Source organism: Mirounga angustirostris, unplaced genomic scaffold (assembly GCF_029215605.1).
Source record: "Mirounga angustirostris isolate CCGP_5_RB_7025 unplaced genomic scaffold, mMirAng1.0.hap1 SCAF_5, whole genome shotgun sequence".
NCBI lineage: Eukaryota > Metazoa > Chordata > Mammalia > Carnivora > Phocidae > Mirounga > Mirounga angustirostris.
This window is the reverse complement of record NW_026991713.1, coordinates 60,437,403-60,459,907: the sequence shown is the minus strand read 5'-3', so window position 1 is coordinate 60,459,907 and position 22,505 is coordinate 60,437,403. Positions and strand designations below refer to the sequence as shown.

Genomic DNA, 22,505 nt, shown 5'->3' with positions numbered 1-22,505 from the left:
GCTGAACTCCATAGGCTCTGGGGCCAAGCTGCCCGAGCTCCAGTCCTGGCTCTCTCATGACAGCAGTGGGAACTTAAGTAGTTACTTAGCCTTCCTGTGGCCTCATCTCACCGGTCCCGTGCAACTGAGGATTGCTGCGAGAATTAAATGAGATAATTCACATCAATGGCTTCCAAGAGACCCCGGGACAACCTAAGGGCTTGATAATAGGCTCCGTGGATGAGAAGGAGCTTGGTGAGAAGTGGAGAGGCTGAGAAATTCAAGGTCTGGACAGCTGGGAAGTTGGAGACAGACACAGGGCCAGGCTCAGAGAATGAGACTTGGGGGGGGGGCCCACTGTGCCAAGAAGGTGGCGGTGGAGGCTGGGAAAGGCGCAGAGGAGGCGAATGGGAGAAGCCGAGGGTAGGGGCATGGCCGCTGGAGCCGGGGCAAGGATGAAGCCTGGGACGGAGAAGGGGGTGTGAATACCCGCTCCCAGCCCACACCTGACCACAGGGAGCTTTGAGAAGGAGCTGGACTGGAGATCTGTGTTCACAGGTCTGCGGCAGGGACTGACATGTCACCACACCTAGACAAGTGTCTATCTCTATGGGTGTGCAGTGAGCAGCAGGTGGATGGTAGGAGTGCAGCTGCTGGGAGGAGCGCCTGGGGCAGGGGGGCTCCTTCCCCGGGGGGGGGGGGGCTTCTTCAGGTGGCCTCAGCCTACCGGACCTTGGACCTCGTACCCTTCCCCCCACAAGCAGGGGTTACCATGGAGATGACCCCTCCTTCCCCACAGGCTCTGTGGTTTCCTCCACAGCTTCTTTCACTTTCTTCTTCTGCTTTTCCTCACTCTTCTCTCCTCCCTGACTCCCACATCCCCAACCTCTCTCGCATATGCACAAGTCATCCGTGAAGAAAGCCAGGCATAAGGTAGGCAGGGCGCTGGTCCAGCAAGGAAGGTGGGCCACGGTGTGTGTGTTTTGGGGGGACCGTGGAGGGGGAGTCACAGAGGGTGAGGGGAAGAGCACAGGGCACCGTGGTAGAGGCCACAAGCAGTGGGCTGAGGGTGGGGGTGTTGCAGAGGTAAGGCATGTAGGGGCAAGGAGAGATATTAGGACAGAAGGTTAACAGTGGGGTCATGAGGTGAAGTGGGGTCAGAAGGGGCAGAGGGAGTGATTTCTAAGGTGATAGTGGGGTCACAGAGTGGGGGAGCTCATGAAGTAAAGAGAGGGTTGGTGTAAAACAGAAACACTGTAACTTAGATGCAGACTGTGGTTCTTTTCTTCTGGGGCCAGAGACCCTCATGAGAGCCAGTGCAGCTTCAATGAAGGCCCTCCCCAGAGACGGGCAGATATGCACATATTCATAACCGGGGCTGTGGGGACAGCTTAAAGATGTCTGGGCCCATTCACACCTTCCCAGAGGTCTACAGGGTCCAATCTAAGAACCCACACCTGGTGGCGGTGGGAGGCCCAGACACCCAAGGTAGGCCCCCTGTGGGCTCCCTTTCTCCCACCCTCCCACCACCCCCATCCAGGCGCATCTCATCCAATTCCCTTGGTTTCCCCAAGAAAGCTGCAAAATCCAGTAGATTAGGAGCTCACCTTCCTCATCCAGCCCCTCTCCAGGTCGGCTGGTCATTTCCCCTACCACCTCCCAGAGGGAGCCACATGCCATGAGTTTCCATCACTTTATTTTGCAAAAATAGAAAACTCAGCAATATGCGACACAGCGGGGTGGAGGGGAGATGTAAACAGAGGGGAGGGGACAGCACCCTGACCCCCCAGAAAAAAAGGGGAGCCAAGTGGGAATCTTATTTGGCAGCTAAATACAAACTGGGGATTGGAGGAAGAAGGGAGGGGTCACAGGGGCCCTGGGCTCCCCCTCCCAAGACCCCTGGAGGAAGGGGTCAAGTCCAGGGTGTAAACAAAAGCTAATAAATAAATAGAGGTTTCCTCTGGGTCAGGGAAGGATCAGCTAAGCAGCGCCCACCCCCCCTTCCCTGGGCCAAGCTGCTCTGGAGATCAAGGTAGGGGGAAGGCACTAGGGGGAGACGGATCCCCTGGTCCCTCTGTAGTGTAGGAGGGTCCCTGCCCCGGTGGCTGAGATGGGAGGCAGGGGAAGCCCAAGGCACGTGATGGGACCAGGGGAGGGGCTTGTAACGGAGGGCACAAGGTCAACTCTGGGCCCAAGCAAAGAGGTGCCGAATGGACCTGCATCTGTCCCTTTCACCCTCTGGCACCCACAGAAATGCAGGGCCCAGCCTGCCCCAACCTGACCTGGCACAAGGCCGGGGGACGGAGGGCAGCATGCACCCGGCAGGTGCGTTACGCAGCATGAGGCACCAAGGGCAGGGGCAAGAGGGTGGGCTCAGCCCTCCCCCCCATGCCCCCTTCTTGGTCTCTAGTGTTCCTGTTTGCTCCCAGAGGCCTAAGCACCTGGAAGAGGAAGGGGCTGAGGAGCTGGCAGGGTCTTCCTCCTGCCCTGGGGAGCCTGGGTCCCTGGTGTCTGAGGGGCAGTGCTGAGATTTGAGTCCAAACTGAGGCTCACCCCTCTGCCCTCTCTCCTGGTGGGAACAGGGCAGGCCCCCGAGACCGGAGAGGGAGCCAGTTAGAGCAGGAAGGGGATGAACACAGAGGCACCCCTGGAAACTTTGGCAAAAACAAGGAGCTCATTGGAAGGGGTGGAGAGAGGGCAGAGCAGGTCCTCCCCCAGTAACTGGCAGTGTCTGGGAGATGGTCAGTCTGCTGCCTGGAGCCCCAACCCCCACAGCAGGGGAAGTCAGGGGCCCTGGTCAGGCTGGGGGCTGCAGCCCCCTTTGCTCTGGCCCCGGGGAACCTCATCCTCGCTAGAAGCCTTGGGGTGGGGACCAGGCTGCGAGGAGTCGTCCTCAAACATTTCGGGGTTCTCCAGCATCTCTCGGATTAGGGGAGGCATCGGGCCTGGAATCTCCATCTTCAGGGTAATGGCCCTTTCTGCTCCTGCAACAGAGGGACAAAGAGGTTCAGGGGAGCAGAGGCCCACGCCCCCTGAGGCCACCTCCCTAACCTTTCCCTCCGGGGGCTCCCGGCACAAGCCCGCCACCTCTCTGTCCCAGCTCACCCTCTCCCTACTCCAGGGCTCCTGGGGGCCACTCCTCTGCCTGCAGCTCCTACCTGCCTTCTCTGCCGAGTCTGCTGCCCACTCATCCCATGCTTCAGGCTCAAAGATCACACCCAGCCCAACTGTCAGTCCCATTCTCCAAGCACTCCACTTTCCCAGGTCCACAGCTAGCCAACTGTGCCTAGGCCATTTCTTACCAAGCTTTATAATAATAGCTAATACTTATTGAACCCCTATCTGCCATGCATCCTTCTGAATCATCACCATCCAACAGAATCTTCTGTGATGATGGAACTATCTGCTTCGCCCAGTACGGTCCTCACTAGCTCCTGGGCACTTGAAATGGGGCTACAGCCACTGAGGAATTGGCATTTTTAATTCAGAGCAGTTCTAAGCCTGCTCTGTTAACTCGCTTAATCCTCACAATTACTGATAGGGTAAGTCTAAGGATAGCCCGGCTTTCAAACAGGAAAACAAGGTACAGTAAGTAAAGGAATTTGCCCGAAGTCTCCCCACCAGCCTGCAGCTGAGCTAGGATTCCAATGTAGACCGCCTGATTCTCTGTTCTGGTCTCTGCTTGTCTGCCCGCCTGACCCGAGACACCAGCAGGTCCAGGAGGAGACAGGAGAGGTTCCCTCATGACTGACCCTTGGTGCTGATGCCCCGGAGGTCGGTGATCTTCATGAGCATCCTTGGGAACATGTAGGGCTGGCTGGGCCGCCGCCGGCGGGCATAGAGCCTCAGGGCCTCCAGCAGTGGCTCCTGCAGCTTGTCTACTTTCTCGGGTTCCTCCAGGTCCATGCGGTCTACAGGAATAAGCACAGCGCAGTGAGAGAGGAAGAGATGGGAGAGACAGTGACAGGTGGCCCATCCCCAACTGGCCCTGCCCTACGGCCTCCCAGGCCCCCCCACTCTGTCCCATCAGCCCTTTGCCTATTGTTCCTGAGCCTACCCAGACCACCTGCCCTGCTCTGAGCCCCGTACCTTCTCCCCTCTGGTAAATCATTCTTGCCCACAACCCCTATCTCAGCACCAGTTATCTGGGATCTCCTCAGCTCTCTCTCTGGCTCTGCTCTCCTTTCTGTCCTGTGCCCCAGGGCTGCTGGGGAGCCTGTACTGGACCTGAGAAGTCTGTGCATGGGGCAGGTGCAACAGTGCCCCAGGGGAGGGACCAAGGTCTCCTGCCTGGTCAGACAGCAGGTATGGGGTGCGGTGGGACAGGAGTCCGAGTAAACACCAGGGGGCGCCCCCGCACCTCCGCAGATGAGGCAGATGGCACTGAGCAGGCCTGTCTCTGTGTCATCCATCTCCAGGGGCAGGAGCTGCCCAGCAAAGGCAAAGACGAGGTCTGTGAGGGGCCCAAAGCCGGCGTTGTGCATCTGGGTCCGGTTCAGGGTCAGCCCATCGGAGAAGGTCATGGTGTCCTGCTCTGGGGTGTACCTTGTACAGATCCGCAGCATCTGGAGGTGGGCAAGGGGATGGCTTAGTGCTGTGTCTGGGGAGGAGCCCATCTCAGGTGGGGAGAAGAGGCGATGAGGTGCACACGGAACAGGAGGGGGTTAGATGCAGAAGGAGGGCAACCTGCAGCAGGCAGGGGGAGGGAGGCAGAGGTGAAGAATCTAACGCTGGGGAGGGAAGAGAGGTCAGAAGGAGGCAGGGCGTCCAGAAGTGTAGGATCGGGTCTTGGGGCAGGGGTAAGACCAAAAAAGCTTGGGTTTAGAGGAGATCTGGGGAGTCCCAGATTGGAGAGGGGTGGGGAAGATATTGAGATCTTTGTGTGGACCAACTCCTTGGCCTCACGTGAGGGTCAGACTGTGGGGAGAGACAGGCCACCGAGCTTAACTCACCAGGATGTCCAGGCAGGCGGCCTTGAGCAGAGTGATCTGGTCAGCAATGCTGAGCCCTGTAAAGCCAGGCAGCCGCTTGGCAAACTCCACGATCTTGATGATGCACTTGGTGGCCAGCTCACTGAACTTGTCCCAGAGCCCCAGATCCAGCTGCACCCGGTGGTCTGCACTGGAGTTCTACAGGGAGGGCAGGTGGGAATGCAAGCTAAGGCCCGCCCTGGGGGCTGTCTTCTTTTGGCCAAAACCCCAAGCTCTCCCCTCTGCATTCTGTTGCCCTTCCTTGTCCTCAGCACCAGACCGTGACCTCAATACAACCCTGACCTAGTCCCCAAAGCAAATGGTCCCCTGCCCTCACTGGAGACTCACCGTGGTATATTTGCCCAGCTGGCAGAGTGAGGGGAAGGTCTCCTGATGAGCTTTGCTGACCTTGGTGATGAGCTCTTCTAACTGAGGGCTCAGCTCATAGCTGTCAAGCGACCCCTCTTCCTTCACCTCTTTCTTCTTCTTATTCCGGTCATTCCGCACGGCTTGGGGTGAAGGCACACGGAGAGGATCAGGACCCTCAGAACCTCCCTCTGGGTATCTATCCCCTCTCACCCCAATTATCATGTACTCAGTCCTTATCATGAACATCTGTTCCCTGGGACCCTAATCGCTGCCTCAGTTTCCCTAGCTCCTACACTAGCTCCCATTACCAGGCTGGCTCTCTCCAGCCCCACCCAGGGCCTGCAGCCCCTGCTCCCTCTCCAAGCCATTCGGCTCCATCCTGCCCTTCCTGTCACCCTGCAGGAGCTGAAGGGGGGGAGCAGGATATGCAGGCAGCAGGATATCCACTTATAGCCTTGGCAGCACAATGGTGCAGGGGAGGGGGGGCACCCCAGATCCACCTCAGGCTCAGTCTTGGGAGCAGGGGAGAGGACTGGCAAGCACCCCCCCAACTACTTCCCCATGAAACAGGGCAAAGTGAGCCAGTAACCCCCATTCACTCACTCAGAGGGAGGATTAAGTTCTTCGAGGAGAAAATGGCAAGGGGTGGGCCCTCCTGGGTGAACGGGCACTAATCAAATAGGACTGGCCAGGGAGGAGGCAGCACCCCAGGGCAGGCCAGGTCTCAGAGGTCAAGGAAGCGGCGGCAGGGCAGCGAGTGGGAAGAGGGTAGCAATGACAGCGTAGGGCAGGAGGGCTCCTGCTCAGGCCAGGGCCAGGGGCCCATACCTTCTTTGGACATGCCCACTTCAAAGCACTTCTGTAGCCGGCAGTACTGACAGCGATTCCGGGTCACCTTGTTGATGATACAGTTTTTGTCACGGTGACACGTGTACACCATGTTCTTCTGGATGCTGCGGCGGAAGAAGCCCTGGAGTTGGGGGTGGGGGTGGGCAGTGAAGCAGGATGCTGGGAGTACCAGCCTCTCGCGGGCCTTGCGGGGGGGCCCCAGGCCCGAGCCAGTCTCTGAGCCAAGTCTGTGCAAAGCAGCCCCGCCCGCTCCACAGCCAGAGCCCTAACACACGGTGTCTGCCCCTCTGGTCTGGAGCCGGACTCAGCACACCCACCCCCACCACTCACACACCTTGCAGCCTTCACAGGAGCTGACCCCATAGTGGTAGCCAGAGGACTTGTCATTGCACACGAAGCACGGCTTGTAGACCCGAGGCGGTGGAGGGGGCGAGGGCGAGCTGGGCACCATCTCCTCTGAGCTAGTGCTCTGCGTCTCCACCGCTGGGGGGAAAGCAGTGACATGAGGGTCGGGGAGCAGGGCCCCTCAGATCTCCAGGCACCCTCACTATACACGCACACCCCATTCCCACTTCTCCCTCCAGCTCAGCGGTGACACCACCATCCTCGCCACAGTGACTTAAAGTCCCAAGGACCATGTACAGCCCCAGAGCACACACTTCCAGAAAACCACTCTGAGTGCACCTCCTGCAGTCTGGCCATCTCCCTGCACCATGGTGTCAGCCCGAGCCCTCGTGACACTGCTCAGTTCCCCAAATTCCAGGCCAAGGCCATCCTGCAAGTTAACTTCCCTGGGCCTCAGTTTCCCCAGCTATAAAGTGGGCAGGTGGAGGGGTAATGGGCTGTGGCTCTGCACTCTTTAGTCCCGGTCTGTCACGTCAGTCCACCGCGTCAGGTAGTCTACCTCCCACCATCCTCCCCCTCCCGAGGCAAGAGATCTGGGGCCCAGGAGGCAAGTGCCCACCACCTGTGGCTAGCGCCTGGCGAAATGACCTGCTGGGGTACTCAGTAGGTCAAAGAGGACCTCATTTTCTCTCAAGTAGTCCAGGGTGGATAATCCTCCCACTTTCCCCTCTCATACCGACCCCCCCCACACCCGCCACCGGCAAATAACTGCCCGTTTCTGTTTCCCCAGAAACCACTGAGGCAGTGGAGCAAATGGGACACAGGTATCAAGAAAACAGGTTAGAAGATACGCAGTAGCCTTATTTTACACCTGAAGGAACTGAGGCCAAGAGAGGGAAGTAGCCAACCCAGTGCCACACTACCAGTTGATGGTGGAGCCAAGACTGCAGGTCCTCTGACTAGATCTACGTGGCCTGGCAGGGACTCAAGAGAAGTTGGGGAAGGAGAGACTGAGGTATTTGCTCAGATTCTCAGGTCCCAAAGCGGTTGGGGGTGTAGCAAAGCAGGAAAAGTCAGGTGACAGTAGGTAAACAGGGCTCATGGGGGATGGGAGCTATCTCTGGACCCTCTCTGAGCCTGTGTCTTCACTCCTCAACTTCCCGCACAAATACCCAATCGCAGCTCAAAGGGGTCTCAGCCCAGGCCACACAGAGTGCGTGTGGCCAGGAGGACACCCTCTGTTCAGGAGGCTACTCAATAGACCTTTTTTGATTTTGCGGGGTTTTGGGGTCTGTAGTTGATCTTCAGAGGCTGGAAAAATCTATAAACTATTCAACCTGTAGGACCTGTTGCCCAAACCTAAAGGGCCCAAGTTAATGCAAGAAAACACTGAGACCCTCGTCCCACGCACCCACCTCATGAGCACCTTCTGGCTTCTAACCCGCCGCAGCCCACCTGGTCAAAAGTCTGCCCCATGCCGCCAGCAGGGCAGAAGGAAAGCCCAGGATGCTGGGGTTCCGGGCTAGCTCCACCCACCCCACAGGAGGGAAGCCCTCCCCACCCCCCAACACACAGACACCATTAGCATAAGAATCCTGCTGGAGTGAGATTCCCCAATGGAAAAGGACAGAGAAGAGGGGAGGAAAGAAGGTGCCTCGCGTCTATTCAGGACCGGGGGCGGGAGCCTCCAGGAGGGGCTGGTGCTGAGAGATGTGGGGCGGGCTGGAATGCCTTTCAGGACCCCTCCTGGTGTCCTAGGAGGGCACAAGTGCGGCCCAGAGGCCAGTGCGTGGAGTGGTACTCACTCGGGTGCTGATGCCCTCCCTGCCCGCAGAACGCTGCCTCATTTCCTCTCTTGCGAAAGGGCCTGGGTGCGGTCAGACCGGCATGGGGCAGTGCCAGGCAATTACAGGACTGGGGGCCGCAGGGAGACAGGCCTGGGGACAGCTTTTCCTGTCACCCCTTCTGGGCACCCCTCTGGCACAAGCCTGCCCCCTGAACCCTAGAGTGCAGCCCAACGGCTCTGGACAATCTGGGGGCGAAGGGCACAAGAAGGCTAATTGGCTCAAGGCTGCTCAGATTCCCTTCTCAGCCCTGAGCCGAGACACCAGCATCGGGATACTGCTCCCAGGCTAGGCAGGGGCCCCTGCTGGGGAGGAGGGGGGTGGGCTCTAGGTTTTTCTCCTTTTAAAGCCCAAATTGCTGAAATTGAGGAAATTCCTGGCCAGGCTGAGCGGAGCTTCAAACAAACTCTTTATAACCGGCTGTAAACGCTCCCAGCTGCGAGGCACAGGGCCGAGAAGCCCAGACTCACAATCTGACACACACTTCTTTGGAGACACTCTCACAGCGACACCACGCAGGGCACAAAAGCGGACATACTACCAATGGGCCCCTATACCCCAACCGGCCCCGGGGCACCGAAGAACACACAGGCGGGCCTGAAAGCATACCCGCTCCAGCCACACGGCAGAGGTGGACTTACGAGTCATGAAGCTGCCACACAACATCCAGCTTCACATTTGCAAGAGAGCAGCTCAGCGACCACACACCCCGGCCTGCCAGCGCAGCACCAGAACACCCGCAAACACCCACAAACACACCATGTGGCCCTCTCCTAAAGGGACCTCTTTCCTTCCCCGATGTAGACACAGGTCTAAACTACTTTCTCTCTGAAAGTGTGCGGAGCAGGCCTGAAGCCCACCAAGACCCTAGAGGCCAAAATTATTGGTCCAAACTGAAATGCAAAAAACATACTGCCAGCCAAGTCCCTGAGACTGCCAAGCCCCCCAAAAAAGGACCCAGCCCCCACAAAAACTCCTCCTGGGAAAGTCTCCACCTCAGCACCCCTCCCAACATACCCCGATGCCCCTTCCTATTGGGCAGTGAAAGGAAGGTTAAGAATTCCCCAGGATTTGGTACAAAGTAATAACAGTTCCATGCTTTCTCCACTCTATAAATGCCACACTTTTAATTCTTGCCCCACTCCACCCCAAAGTACGGTCTCCTGTTTGCCACCTCCCTCCTCCCATCTGAGCGGCATTGCCCTGGAACCAAGAGACCGCCCCCCCCCAAAAAAAAAGAAGAGAAAAAGAAAAAAGAAAAACTAAAAAAGGAAAAAGAACAGTAAAGAAAAAAGAAAAAGCCGAACTCTCGTAAACAGCGCTGCCGAGTGCCAAGGAGCGAGGCGCGTTGGCGGGGGCTCGGTGACCCCTCGCGCGCACTCCCCCAGCGCCCTGGGCCCCGCCCGCCGCCCGCCCCTTCCCAGCTGCCCCCAAGGCCCTCGCCCGGGCGTCCGCACCGGGCTACCAGCGCGCTCCCAGCCCCGGGTAAATTCGGGGGGTGTTCGAGGCTCCCCTCCCGGCTCCTCCCCACACCCCACCCCACCCCACCCCCGCCAGGCACTTCGGCCCAGGCTTCAAAGCCGCTTCTCATCTGGACTTCATTTTTACTGCCTCTCAGTCCCCAGCTTTTTATTACCGCTCTGGAAAGGGGTTCCAGGGCCCCAGGCCTGGCATCTCCCATTTCACAGAGAGGGGAAGATGGGTATTTGGGGACCCAGTAGTCCTACTCTCCCCGCCGCTGCCTCCTCCAGGCCACCCCCCACCATAAACAGACTTGGCTGTAAACTTTTCGCTTCCTACTGAAGTTGTGTGTGTCGGAGCCATAGGAAAAAGTCATCTCTCTGCATACAACCCTGTACACATTTCCAAACGTTGCTTTTTAAGATGGGGGAGGGGCGCCAGAGCCCAGCCTTCTCCCTGTTGTGTGCACAAGCCCGTCCACCCCGCACGAAGAACACACAGGATGCACGCTCGAACACCGCACTTTCCAAAACCGCCCCCGCAGCCACGCTGGGGCACACGCCTTCCCGGCCTCACGCCACAAACATCCCCACACAAGGGCCGTGCGGACCTGCCAACTGTCCGAGGGCGACGCGGCGTGGAGAGACCCCCTACACTCACAGCCACACCGCCTACGTAAGGCGCTGCACCCTCCAGGGATTCACACGCTCTGCAAATATTTTTTACGCTCCCAACTCCCCACATGGACTCTATAAACGCCACCCACGGTCCTGGGTGCCATATCCCTCCGGGGCCACGGACCTGCGGGCACAAGCTACCAGTAACACCTCGGTCTCTCCCTATCCCCAGAAATTCTGGAGTGGCATCAACCGCAGCTCCTAGCTAAACACGCACCATAAAAACCACACACACTCCAAACACTACGGCACACACCCAAAGGAGTCGCTGAGGTCCCCACGTTTAAAGGGCCAGTACCTCTCTTTCCTACACACAGCCGCCCCTCACATAGAGAGGGTGAGAATCTCCGCTTGCACCCCAGTTCCACCTTTTACACACGGAAAGGGTGAGCCGCTGCCTCTCCTGCGCCCCGCACCCCACCCCTGAGCTCTGGTACCTACATTGCAGACTGGCGGGTTGAGGCCAGGCAAAAGACTCAAATCCGGCGAAACAGGAGCTGCCCGTGGCTCTGCGCAGCAAGCCGGCCCCGGGCCCGGACGCCCCGTACAGCCGTCGCGGACCCGGGGCAAACGCTTCCATGCAGTCGTACATCGCGACCCGGCTTGGAGGGAAGCTGGGTGCTAGGAACACCAAGGACCCGCAGCCGATTCCCCCTCCTCCCCCGGCGGCGCCCCGCTCCTGGAGGGGGGGAGGGGGAGGGCTAGCATAGGGCGCCAGGCTGCATGGGGGGTAAGGGGTGGGCGGGGAAGAGGGGGATCCCCAGCAGGGGAAAGGGACTGGGCGGGGCGCAAAGCCGGGGCTGCCGCATCGGCCGCGGTCCGGCTCACTCTGGGCGCCTCGGCGGCTAACACTGGGGAGACCTTTTGTAAAAGCGAAGCCCGGAGGGGTGGGGGGTGGGGCTTGGAGAGCGAAGGGGGCCGGGCACTAAGACGAGCAGAGCTGGGAGTGGAGCGCACACTTACACACACTCGCACCCGGCGCGCGCGCTTGCTTAGACACATATCCGTGCATGCATTTATCTAGGCAGGCACCACGTATTTGCAAATATGCAATCGTGCGCATTCATATATCTGCACGCACATAAAATGATAGATGCACAAACGCCTGTGCAAGCACATCTAGCTCGGGAGAATGCTGTTAGGCATTCTGTCTCCACAGCCCCGAGGCTTTGCACGCATTTGCACTTCGGCGCGTGCCCCGGTCGGGAATGGGGGAAGGAGTGGAGGAACCAAGCACACGCATTTCCTTTTGAGTTTCCCCCCTCCCCTCGCCAACACTCTTTGCACACAAGTCGATACAGGCAGGGGTGTCAAGGAAGACGGGGGAGAGGGGAACATGGAGGTTCCCTGCGCGCGGCAGTTCTCGGGAGCTCGGGGACCTGCACTACCTCCACCCCCTCATTCCCAGGCCTGGCTCCTCCCTCTCCCTCCGCGCGCGCGCTTCGGGGCCGAACCATACATTCCTACGGCTCGGCGCGCGCGGCCTCCTCCTTCCTTCCCGTTCTCCCCACCCCCGGTCGAAGGGCCGGAGCGCGCTCCCGCCGTGAACTCTTCGGGAACCCCCCTCGGGGCGGGTGGCCGGGCGCGCTCACCTCCTCCTGACCCGGCCCCGCCCCACCCCGCCCAGGCCGTCGCCAGCGCCGCCGCGGAGTCCCCCGCCCCCTCCTGCGCAGCCGGGAGTCCACCCCTCCCAGCCCGAGCTGTCCTCCCTTCGCCGCGTCCCGGGCTGCCTCCCTCCAAGTTCCCTTAGCCCCGTCGCGCGACTGACGCTCCCCAGCCGCTCCACTGCCCCTCTCGATGCCCCTTCCTCAAGCCTGACTTCACTTTCAGAGCACAAAACTCCCACCCCAAACTGTCCCTACGGTGCCAACCGCGCCTCCGATGAAGTTGCCCTGCTGAGTGCCAGCTCCCCTCCCCCAGACTTTCTACCGTGCCAGTTGCCCCAAAGTGCCAAGGGCCCCTCTCGGCTGTAACTGCGGGTCCGGTCGTCAACTGTTCTCAGAGCCATGACATATCCCCCCCCATTGGCAATAACGCCCTTCTCCCCTTCCGTGCCACACTGAGTGCCCTTCAGATCTCCGAGGGCCGCCTCGCTGTCCCCTCGGTAGCCCCTTCCGGGCACTGAGCGCCCTCGCCCGGCGGAGAAGGGGGTGAGGGGGGCGGGGGTTTGGCCACGTCAAGAGTTTGCCCTCGCCGCCCGGCCGAATCGGGGACCCTGGCCCCAGGACAGCGCCAGCGGCGGCGACTCCCGGAAACCGCCCCCTCCCCCGCGCCCCGCCCGCCGCCCGCCCGCCCGGCCGCCCGGCGGGCAGGCCCAGCCGGCTCTGTCAGCGCCGCTCACACGGGGAGCGCCGGGGGAGCGGGAGCGGCGCCCGGCCGGCCCCTTCCCCCGCCTGGCGGCTGTGGCTGGGCCAGGGCGGGGCGCGCTTTTCTAAGAATCTGTTGTACCGGGTGGGGGGCGCACTGGGGGTGCTGCAGGAGTGGGGCGCCAGTTTGGAAGAATAAAGAGCAGGAAGGGGTGCCAGAGTAGGCAGGGAAAGGAAGGCGGGCGCGGAGGAGGGGCCGGGGTGGTGGCCGGGGACGCGGGGGGCGGCGGGGGGCAGGGCTGGGAAGGAGGGCCAGACTTGTGGAAGCGGGGGGGGGGGGGGTAAGGATGGGGGTGCGGGCGCGGGGTGGCAGGGCTGACTGGGGGGCTTGAAGTAGGGATGAAGTGGGAAGGCCGTGTTCTTTCCAAACCAGGGTGAGCTCCCGGCTCTTGCCCCCAACCTCAAATACCCCATTTCTGAATCCAGCCCCCCACACAAAAAAACGGAGGGGGATGATAGATTTCTGAATCAGAATCTGGGCAGTGGTAGAAAAAATCAATTAAGTATAAAATGGGAAGTACCCCCAAAACCAGGGGGAAAAGAGCCCTGATTAGTCAATTCCAGGCTGTCAGTCCGCCCCCCTCCCCCCCCCCCCCCCCCCGCCCTTCCTCCTCCGAAATCTGAAAGGTCCCAATTAAGTCAGGCCTGCCTGGTTGGTAATTAGAACCAGAAGTGGCCAGGCCACAGGGAGGGGGGTTGGGAGTGGGGCACAGGAGGGGGATGGAGGGCTCCAGGAAGTCATGAGTCCTCAACAGCCCCCCTTTCTCTTCACCAGATGCACCCCACTCCTCATCACCCCATCTGTGTGTGCTTCCCAGGCATTGCAGGGAGAGGGGGGCTTATAAGGGACAAGGCATTAGAGTGCCAGGCCCACCCTTCCCGTCAACCCCAATCCCCCCCCCCATTCTAGACAGTCTTAGCACAGCCTTGAAGAGAAGGTAAGAGGATGGGGGAATCTAGTGCCCCCTCTTATCCCCAAAGTCCCCCCAGCCCTTACTGCAGCAATTAGACCCATTAGCCTTCTAGCATTTCATGGGAACCAGATGTTCTCCACCAGCCTGGTGGGAGTATGACGGGGGGCTGCTGCCTGACTCACCCCCCTCCCCATCTATGATCCCCACCACCACCACGGTTCACCCCTCCCAGCTAGAGTCCCACAAAGGCAAGACCCCAGAGGCAGAGAAGTGCACCCCTCCCCCACTAACAAGGTCATTAGCACTCAGAGTCTTGCATGGTCACCCCTCAGAGCCTCTACCACCCTGGCAAGGATGAGTTTGGCCAACAAGGGACTGTGGAGGAAGGAACAGCTAACTCCTATGCACCCCTCCTTTCCCCCCCCCCTCCTGCCACCTTCTGGATGGGGCTGGAGAATAAGTGGCTCTGAATTCCTGCTAAATTCTCCTTTTCTTCCAAAACCTTCCCTCAAAAAGGTGAAGAGGGGGCATTTCAAAGCAAGAAGCCACACCCCGAGGCTAAGTCCTAACTTAGGAGTCCCACCTGAAGGGCGATGGGGAGGGGTCTCTGAAGGAGGGGGCAGCAGGAAAGAGAAGGGAGGTGTGAATGAGGGATGGGGCCCAAAGCTGGGGTGTAAGGAAGGAGCTGGGCAGGATGGGGGCTGGGACCGGGTAGGGGGCCAGGAGAGGGGGGTGCAGCCTGGGCCCCAGCGGCGGCGGCTTGCCCAGCTCCCCCCGCCGGAGAGGTTTCCTGTTGCAATCAAAGCCCCGTTTGTGTAGGCCTGGAGCTGGAGCCCGAGCCTGAGCTGCGGAGACCGGGGAGGGGAGGGGAAGGAGGCAGTCGGCTGGGGTTTTTTCCTGGACGAGGCCTCCCTGCTGCCTGCTCGCCACCCTTACCCGCCTGCTCTCCCAGCAGCTGGGTTCTCTCTGGGTCTTTGCCTTTTGGCCTGTGTAGTTCTCTGTCACCTCGCTTAGGTCTCTGAGTCTGTCTTTTTCAGTTTCTTTTAAGTAGAACTCTTTTTCTTCCTGTGCCAGCTTGCCCTCAGTTTCTCCATGTGACTTAGTGAGGTGCAGCCTGGGCTCCTTGCCCCAGGGACACAGTCACCAGGTTCAGAGGATAAACAGGGCTAGGTCAACACCGCAGACATCTCCTCAAGAGGGGAAAGAAGGCAAGGCTTCCCTTCCCTCCCATCCAACTCTGTTCCCTGTAGTCTTGACAAAGCAAAAAGAACACACCAGTGTTCATAAACACAGAGAGACACAGACCCCAGGGTTTTATGCACATGTGTGAGCACACACACACACACACCCTCTGCTCTCCCATGCACACAGGCCTGTGCTTGCCTCCACAGCACATGCCCTCCTCCCCTCCCCCTCCCTTCCTCCACCACACGGTTCTAAGATGCCTGCCTTACCCACTCAGGCCCCTGGAGAACCCCAAGAGGTGGAGCAAGATTTCCCTTCTCAACGTGGATGTCTCCAAGGCGCTAGGGACCCAGCAGTAGGATCCAGGAGGCAGCCTCAGGGAGAAGTTCCAGACTCCTTCATGGACCACCCTCCCTCCCAGAGACTAAGAGAAAGAGGGTGTAGAGAGAGACACAGACTCAAGGTGAGTGTGGCTTTGGCATCAGACTTAGGCCTCCAATCCCTCTCCATTGGGTGGCCCCAGGCAAAAAGGGACAACAGGGCAGAGAAATGAGAGACTATCAGACTCCAGGATCCCTTCCTCTCCCCTCTGCCTCCCTCTCATTTACCACTGTGTGCTACATGCCCCACTCCCATGCAGGCTGTCTGGACCCAAACCTTCCCCTCCTCCCCACCCCACCAGCACCTCTCTGCCCAGGCCTGTCCCCCCTGCCCCCCCCCCCAGCCAGCCACACCCTCCCCAGCTACCTGCCCTGGCTCTGGCTCCTCCCTTGGATTTCCCCTTTCAGTCCCCCCTCCCCACCCCACCCCCACCCCACTGCAGGATAGAGCCCAGTGTGACCCCTTCCCCTACCTTGACCTTACTTTGATCCCTGACCTTGATCTCAGTGTGTCCAGGACACAGGAGAACTTCCCTGGGGACTTGGCCACTGGCTCTCAGCATTCCCCCACCATCACTCTTTTTCTCCTCTCCCTCCTTACTCATAGAACCTGGGAAAACTAAGTCCCAAGGGACTGAGTTGTATGGTTCTCTGCAAGAAGTACATTCACGGAGAAGGGTGGTTTCTTCCTCCCTCCTCAGGCCCTGGGACAGATTCATGGGGTATAAATGAGGTAGGGGAAGCCCAGCTGAGGTTTCCAAAAAGGGGGGCTTTGTGCTCTCTTGTTCACCTGCATGCCACACAAATATCCCCTGTTGGTCTAAGACAGGCCACCAGCAGGTCTCACCAAACACCAGACACACCGTCAGCAGCCCTATTAAATATCGCCTCCTCACACTGACTCTTCGTTGCACACTCTGGAATTTTGCATATAAGCAGAGAGTCTCAAGGACATGCTGTACATACGCAACTGCATATGGTCTACATGCACGTGCACACGCGCGCGCACACACACACGTGCACGCCTTCTCCAGATGAGCACACTCTTTCCACTAGAGCTGCCAGCCCATCTAGTCACCCCTTCACACATACACACAACCCTCCGGGTGCCCCTCCTAAAGGCAGGGCCCCTCTTCTCCTACCTCTCTCTCCCTGAGCTTATGGAGCTATAAAGGATGTCTTAATCTTTCTTTTTTTCCCCCTCTCTGTCTCTATGCCTCTGGTTTTCTGCCCTTCTCTGTGCCTCTCCTTCCATCACCTCCCCTTCTTTCCAGGAGAGGATTCGCTACACCTGCTCACACGCTGCCCCTTTACCCCACAGAACCTAGCAGCCCAGCGCTCCAGCTCCTGGGCACCCACGCCTGTAATGGCTTGGTCAAGAAGACCAACTACGAAGTGGGAGGAAAGAGGATCCAGAGGGAAGAGGCGAGGCCGTCAGCACTCAAAGGCTCAACCCAAAGAGGGCAGGCCTGAGGGACAAGTAGGGATCTGCACAGCCTGTGGGCACCATGCCAGACCCAGAGGGAGGGGAGGAGACCAGAACCCACATGGCTGGAGGAGAGGATGCTTCTGGAACACCCCCTCACCTCCCCGGATTACTTAGGGTGCAAGAGCCACCTTCTTTGTAGCTGTCTCCACCCTCCCCAGCACTGACAGGAGCGTTCCCTGACCCCACACGTCTTTGGGCCCCTGGCACTATTTCATTTCCTTTCTGTGCTGCCTGCCTCTGACTCACCAATTTCACCTCTCGATCACAGTCAGCTGATCGGCCTTGCGGACCCCTCTACTCCCCAGGCTGCTTCCCCCGTACCCACCACTGCATATAGGCAAAAGCCTCAGACTTCACCAGACTCACCCTTGGCTGCCCATACAAAGTGTTCTCCCCTGCCAGTTGACTCAGGAGGCAACTGTGGACCCCAACATCCCAGGCATTTGGGGCAGGAGCGTCGTCATTGCAAACAATGCCATTTGCTCCACGTCCAAACCCCCTCCTACAACCCCTGCCCCCTACTCTGTTAGATCCAACCCCCAACCCTGCCCGCCTTGCTAACTAGGGTGCCAATTTTCTCTAACACCCACCCTCAAAATTTCCTCCTGCTTCCCCCTGCCCTCATCCCCCAAGGTCCCTGAGACTCACACAGAGAGGCCATCTCCTTGGGAAGGTCAGGCTGGCCCAGGCCCCGGAAGCTAGGACTCAGCATCTCGAAAGGTGGAGACCCCCTGAGAGCCCCTGGGAAGGCAAAGGGGAAGCCAGCCCCTGGGTAGCCAGATCCAGGCCCCAGGGCACCAGCTGCAAAGAGTCGTTCCTTATTGGTGGCCATGGCAGCTGCGGTGAGGGAGGCTGAATTCCCTGGGGTCTGCAGTGGGCGGGGGAGGTCTTCAGCCACAGCCCCCGCCCATGCCCACTGCCCCAGCCTGGGAGGCTCCGTGCCCGCCCTTCCTGGCCTGCCCACTGGGTCTCCAAGAGTCCTAGGGAGAAAGAGAGGAAAGGGAGGGATAAGAGAAGGATCACCCGAAGGTTCCAAGCCCCGTGGCCCTCTCTCACTTGGAGCCTTTTCCCTCCACGCTTCTAAGGTTTGTACTGCCCTGACTCAGGACCCTCTACCACAGGTAGGAAGCAGGGCAGGAGCTTACGCGGGTTGAGGGAAAAAAATTCTCCAGGGAAGGGTAAACTAGTTCAGGTCTTAGGACTCCTGGCAGAGAGGACCCCTAAGCTGAGAAGGGACCATTAAGCACAAGTACACTAACCACTTGATTTAACCTTCACATCAATCCTGTGAAGTAGGAATTATGATTCCCATTTCACAGAGGAGGAACCTGAAGTTGAGTGACTGGCTTAAGATCATGGTGGAGCCAGGATTCAAACTCTTGGGCTGTAAGTTCAAGCTTACTTAACTTAAAAAAAAAAAAAAAAAAAAGACTATTTAAACTCTCTACCACTCTGGGGAAAGCAAACATATCTCTGTTGTAACTTTGGGGCCCTACATCTCTCTGGAAAGGAGTTGTGGTCCAGTGATTAGGAACACTGACTGTGAAGCTGGGCTACCTGAATCCATCCCCACCACTCACTAGCTGGACCTTGGGTGTGTTACTTAATCTCCCTTTGCTGAATTTAGTTTCCTCATTTGTCAGTTAGGAATAATAGGGCCTAAAAAAAAAAAAAAAAAGGAATAATAGGGCCTACTTCATAAGGCTGTTGTAAGGATTAAATGGCTTCACATATGTAAAGTGTTTAGAATAATTTAGGCACATATTAAATGCTATGTGTGTCTCATGTTATTTCTCTTTGTACCTTCTCTTCCTCCATACCTCTCTTGTAATTAGCATTGCCTTCAGTCTCTACCTTCCTCAATACTCCCTCTTCCAGTTCCCCCTCCCAGTTCTATCTCTGTCTCCAATTATCCCTCACTCCCAAACCTGTCTTGCATACTCTCCTTCAAATCCACAGATGTTGATGGAAGCCCCACTGTGTGCCAGGTATGATTCCAGGGAGCAGCTCCTCTCCTTGTCCTCACCTTACTTTACTTCCCCATCTCCTTTTCTCTGTCTTCTCTGAGCCCCCTGCTTCCAGGAGGCCCTCTCTACAACCTCCCCTCCCTCAAGTGTAGCCTGCCCCAGGATGTTTAACCTGAGCCCAGGAAGGGAGAGAGGAAGGAGGGAGAGAGGAAATGGGAATCCTGGGGCTGGGCAGGTAGTTTCTTTCCTGATGCTCTGACAAGGGAAAGTTTGACTTTCCCAGGAGCCCCAGAACCGCCCACTCTAGGGAAGTTAGGGGGGAGGAGAGTCACCCCAGCCTGGGTACCTCCTCTACCAGCCAGAACCATAATGGACTGAGGTGCAGAGGACAGAGAAGGACTGAGAGTGAAACACATATAGACTATGGGGTGGGCAGGTCCAGAGGTAGGTGATAGGCATTTCTGCATCTCTTTTCATCAGTCTTTGCTTCTAGGACCAGTATCTCTCCATCTTTGTACCTCTGCTTTCCTTCCTTCTTTCCTTCATTCCTTCGTTCGTTCGTTCGTTCCTTCCTTCCTTCCCTTCTTTCTTTTCTATCTCTCATCTACCTTGGCCTTCAAACTCCTGAGGGTAAACTGTCATGGAAGTTACAGAAACTCAGACCCCAGCACCACCACCCTCCACTCAGCCCTGATGCATGACAACCCTTGCTCTTCAGGAGCCATCACCCATATCCCCAGTACCCTCAGACTCCTCAGCCCAATGTCTCCCCAGGCCTAAAAGGCTGAGCCCCAAGCCCCCAGGGTCCTTCTCCTTTTTCTTCCCCTATTCCCTCAAGTCCTCATCCCTGGTTAAGCCCAGGTGGAGCCAGGAGTCCGGGCCCCAGAGGCCCCTGGGCCATAGCTCAACAGGCTGGGCCACATTCCAGGTGGATTAACCCCTCCGATGCCAAGGGTGAGAAGCTACTAGAGGCCCCCCCATCTTCTTCAGACTGCCTTCAACTGGGCCCCAGGCTCCAGCTCCAGCACTCACTGTCTTTGCTTCTCACTTACAGATGGGAAACAGAGACCTGAGTGTGGGGCAGGAGGACTTCCGGTGTCCCAGAGAGGGATGCTCAGACTCCTGGTCCTTACTGAGGAATGAAGCTATAATGAGTGAAGGGCAGCCCAGCTCTCCTTGGGCTTCCTCCTATTTTGCCTCAGAGAAGGGACCTGAGAGTTGAATGTAGAGGGGAAGGCGACAGAGAGTCACCCATTTCTGAGCCCTGGTTCCTCTGCCCTGGCTGGGAAGAGAAGGGGAGGGTCTTAGATCCAGGGTGGAGGAAGGGACCAAGGGATTGAAGACAGTGGTACAGAGAGTAAAAGGAAATCCTGCACTAGGGACCCAGATGCCTTGGTTCTTTGGGGAACCTGTGGAAGGAAGAGAACCCTTCTCTCCTCCCAAGATGCCACCTCAGATGGAGGTGGGGCTGACTAGGAGAAAGGGGCCCTTACAAAGCTGCTTCTCTTAGGGCTGAGGTAGAGTTGAGGGAGGGCATGGATGAAGGGGGCTGCCGGATGGGGGGGGCCACGTCTCCCTGCTGCCCTGCCCGCTCTAGAGCACGGAACAAAGCTGCTCTTGTCGGCTGCTCTCCACCCGCTGCCCCCCTCCCCTCTGTATAAACACGACCACCTTTTTCCATGACCCCATCCCCAGCCTGGGCGGAGAACCCAGGCATCCTCTGCTCTAGCCTGGGCCCCAGCCTGCTCCCCAGGAGGCAGCGGTGGCCTGGGTTTCCCTGGCCTTGTGCCACCCTTGGGGGAGTCCAGACCCTTAAGTCTCCACCTCTCATCCCCAAGTGCCCTCCCTCCACCCCACTGGCCCCAGGGAGGGGCAGTGCCCAGGAGGCAGGCAGGCAGGCAGGCAATGCCAGTGGAATGTGTGTGGGCAATGGAGGGCACGGGCAGGGTGGGGCAGAGGGGGGAACTGGAGGTGCCAGTTAGGTGGCTTTCTGAGCCAGGGGTGGGGGTGTGCCGGGGTGGGGGTGTGTGCCCTGTACTGCCTACCAGGCTTTAAGCTACAGTGTGCATGCGCGTGTGTATGTGTGCATGTGTGTGGGGTGTGCGTGCATGTGTGTGTGTGTGTGTCTATGTCTATTTGGGACACCCAAGCTCCAGGCACCCTGCACGTACTGCCTCCTGCCCCCCACCCCCTTCCTCTCTCTTCTTGACTCAAGGATATGGGACACTGCCTTTGGTCCTCAACCCACACTCAGCATCTGAGGAGTGATAGTCAGGGCAGGAGCCTCAGACCTGAGGTCTGGGATTGCACCTACCCTGGACATGGGCCCTGAAGGGGCACAGTCATTTCAGCTTCTCAGCCTACAGACCCCTCCTCAGGCTCCCCTGTCCCCCCAACCATGCATACTCTTACCCTCTGGCCACCTGCAGAGATTCCCTCCTACATACTGGGGCAGGTTGAGGGGACTGGGCTGTAACTCCTGAAGACAGAGAGGCATGTTAGTGTGGCTCCTAGACTAGGACTCCTGGGTCCCTGCCCCAGTCTTCCTGCTCTTCCTTTGTTCCCTTCGGGCTCCCCTCATGAATACTCCTGAGGAGCCCCCATCCTTGGCTGGAGGGAGCCAAGACTCACACCCTGCTTGGGGGTAAGTGAGAGGGAATACAGAACTGCAGTTTAAGGGACCTTCACAGACCACTCTCCTATCCACTTGTCTCTGCAAACTCCAGGACCCGGATGGCTGGGAGCACTTGCCTCTGGATGTCTCTTGCCCTTTTGATGTCCAAGCCGGGCCATTCCACTGGGGAAGGAGGAACTTGGACCAGTTTGGACCAGAAGTTCACCCCTCAGACTCCCCTGGGGAAGCCAGATGGAGGGCTAGCGGAGGTCCTTCCACACAGGAGGGAACCCTGTCTTCCCTCACACTCCAAAGCACAAAAGTAGGCTAGAAACCCCCTGGCTGAAGACTCTTCCCCAAGTGCTCTCCCCACTATTCACCGAAATGAAGCCTTGCTGAAGCCCAGCCTAGCCCCAGCCTGTCTAAATCTTCCCCATTCCCTCCCGCATCGGGGCTGACCCCCAAGTCCGGCAGGAAGCCCCTCCAGCCCTGCGGACCACGCGAGCAGCCGCGGCACGGACTGAGCGGCGTCCCTCCGCCGCGCCGCCGCCCCCAGCCCACCTCGGCCGGGACCCAGGCGTCCGCGGGCGGCGGCGAGCCTGCTTCCCCGCCTGACTCACCTGGAGGGGAGGGAGGGGGAAGGGAAGCCGCGGAGCCCCGAGGTCCCGGCGTCGGGCGGTCGCGGGGATGCGGCGTCGCAGTGTCAGGGGCTCGCGGCAATGGGGGGCTCTGGGGGGGGGGCACGGGCTCTAGGCTGGGACTGTCCCGGGGCCTCTCTGAGCCCGCCCGCCCACGTGACCGCCCCAAAATATCCGACACATTTTCTCCCAAACCGCACACTGACTCTGCAGGCGGGGACACGGAAAATATTTTCTTTCTTTTTCTTCCCTCCCCACCCCCCCACCTCCCTCCCAGCCCGGCTCCCTCCTCCCCCTCCCGCCCTCGCTCCTCCCTCCCCTGCCTCCTGCCCCTGCCCGGCTCCCTCCTCGGTGCCCAGGGGCTGGGGGGCGGGGGTGGGGGGGTGGGGGGAGGGCGGGGCGGGGCGGCCCAGGACGCCTGGGTCTCTGCCCCTCCCATTTGCTGGGCTTCCGTGGCT

The 22,505-nt window shown here is 58.9% G+C and overlaps 1 protein-coding gene across 5 annotated transcripts; it reads right to left on the bottom strand.

The window, feature by feature from the left end:
• Positions 1-1,648: 1,648 nt before the first annotated feature.
• RARG (retinoic acid receptor gamma) lies at positions 1,649-22,287 on the bottom strand. Of its 5 annotated transcripts, XM_045873352.3 has the most exons (10): positions 22,030-22,287; positions 21,208-21,274; positions 17,477-17,808; positions 6,502-6,650; positions 6,147-6,288; positions 5,298-5,458; positions 4,932-5,108; positions 4,340-4,544; positions 3,732-3,890; positions 1,649-2,963 (listed from the first exon to the last, which is right to left on the bottom strand). In XM_045873352.3, the coding sequence occupies exons 3-10, from the start codon at positions 17,658-17,660 to the stop codon at positions 2,764-2,766; spliced, it is 1,377 nt and encodes a 458-aa protein (XP_045729308.1). In that variant the 5' UTR covers positions 17,661-17,808; positions 21,208-21,274; positions 22,030-22,287; the 3' UTR covers positions 1,649-2,763. The 5 variants fall into 5 exon arrangements, with proteins under 5 accessions (XP_045729308.1, XP_064447262.1, XP_045729309.1 ...); XM_064591192.1 differs by lacking the exon at positions 21,208-21,274; XM_064591193.1 differs by lacking the exon at positions 17,477-17,808 and having other exon boundaries at positions 1,651-2,963; positions 22,030-22,284.
• Positions 22,288-22,505: the final 218 nt, after the last annotated feature.

Bases quoted from the DNA above. Each gene is read 5' to 3' on its own strand.
- RARG (XM_045873352.3), bottom strand. From the start codon at position 17,660: ATGGCCACCAATAAGGAACGACTCTTTGCAGCTGGTGCCCTGGGGCCT. The intron at 6,651-17,476 runs GTGAGTCTCAGG...CTTTCCCCCCAG, and splicing joins CAAGGAGATGGCCTCTCTGT to CGGTGGAGACGCAGAGCACT. The intron at 2,964-3,731 runs GTCAGTCATGAG...CCTCTGTTGCAG, and splicing joins CCGGGGCATCAGCACCAAGG to GAGCAGAAAGGGCCATTACC.